The 534-nt window shown below is 60.5% G+C and overlaps 1 protein-coding gene across 1 annotated transcript in view; it reads right to left on the bottom strand.

The window, feature by feature from the left end:
- SRL (sarcalumenin) overlaps positions 1-534 on the bottom strand; it is a gene marked incomplete at its 5' end in the record, with an annotated part of 15,213 nt that overhangs the window by 14,278 nt on the left and 401 nt on the right. The window contains one exon of the mRNA XM_009697939.1: positions 187-528. Within this exon, the coding sequence (XP_009696241.1) occupies positions 187-528 (342 nt within the window). The remainder of the gene's footprint in view (positions 1-186; positions 529-534) is intronic.

The following is a 534-nucleotide window of genomic DNA, read 5'->3' on the forward strand; positions in this document are numbered from 1 at the left end:
CATGGCCATCGCTGGCTTCTCCCTTGCTGGCAGCTGCTGGTTTGCCGCGGCCCTCTTTGCTAGAAGCGCTGGCTGCTTCTTGGTCACTCTCTTCAGCTCCGTTCTCTGGCCCTGCCGGCCCGGCACCATCTTCCTCAGACTCTTCCTCCTCCTTAGACTCTCCCTCCTCCTCCGACTCTGCCTCACCTCCATCTTCCTCAGAGTCATCATGTTCATCTTCCTCGGACTCCCCCTGCTCGTCATCTTCCTCTGAGCTCTGCTCACCCCCTTCCTCTCCCGCCGGTCACTCTCTTCAGCTCCGTTCTCTGGCCCTGCCGGCCCGGCACCATCTTCCTCAGACTCTTCCTCCTCCTTAGACTCTCCCTCCTCCTCCGACTCTGCCTCACCTCCATCTTCCTCAGAGTCATCATGTTCATCTTCCTCGGACTCCCCCTGCTCGTCATCTTCCTCTGAGCTCTGCTCACCCCCTTCCTCTCCCGCCTCGGGAGCAGCTACTGCTCTTGGCTCCTCCGTTTTCTCTTCCCCAGGCTGCCC

This window comes from Cariama cristata, unplaced genomic scaffold (genome assembly GCF_000690535.1).
Source record: "Cariama cristata isolate BGI_N322 unplaced genomic scaffold, ASM69053v1 scaffold26933, whole genome shotgun sequence".
NCBI lineage: Eukaryota > Metazoa > Chordata > Aves > Cariamiformes > Cariamidae > Cariama > Cariama cristata.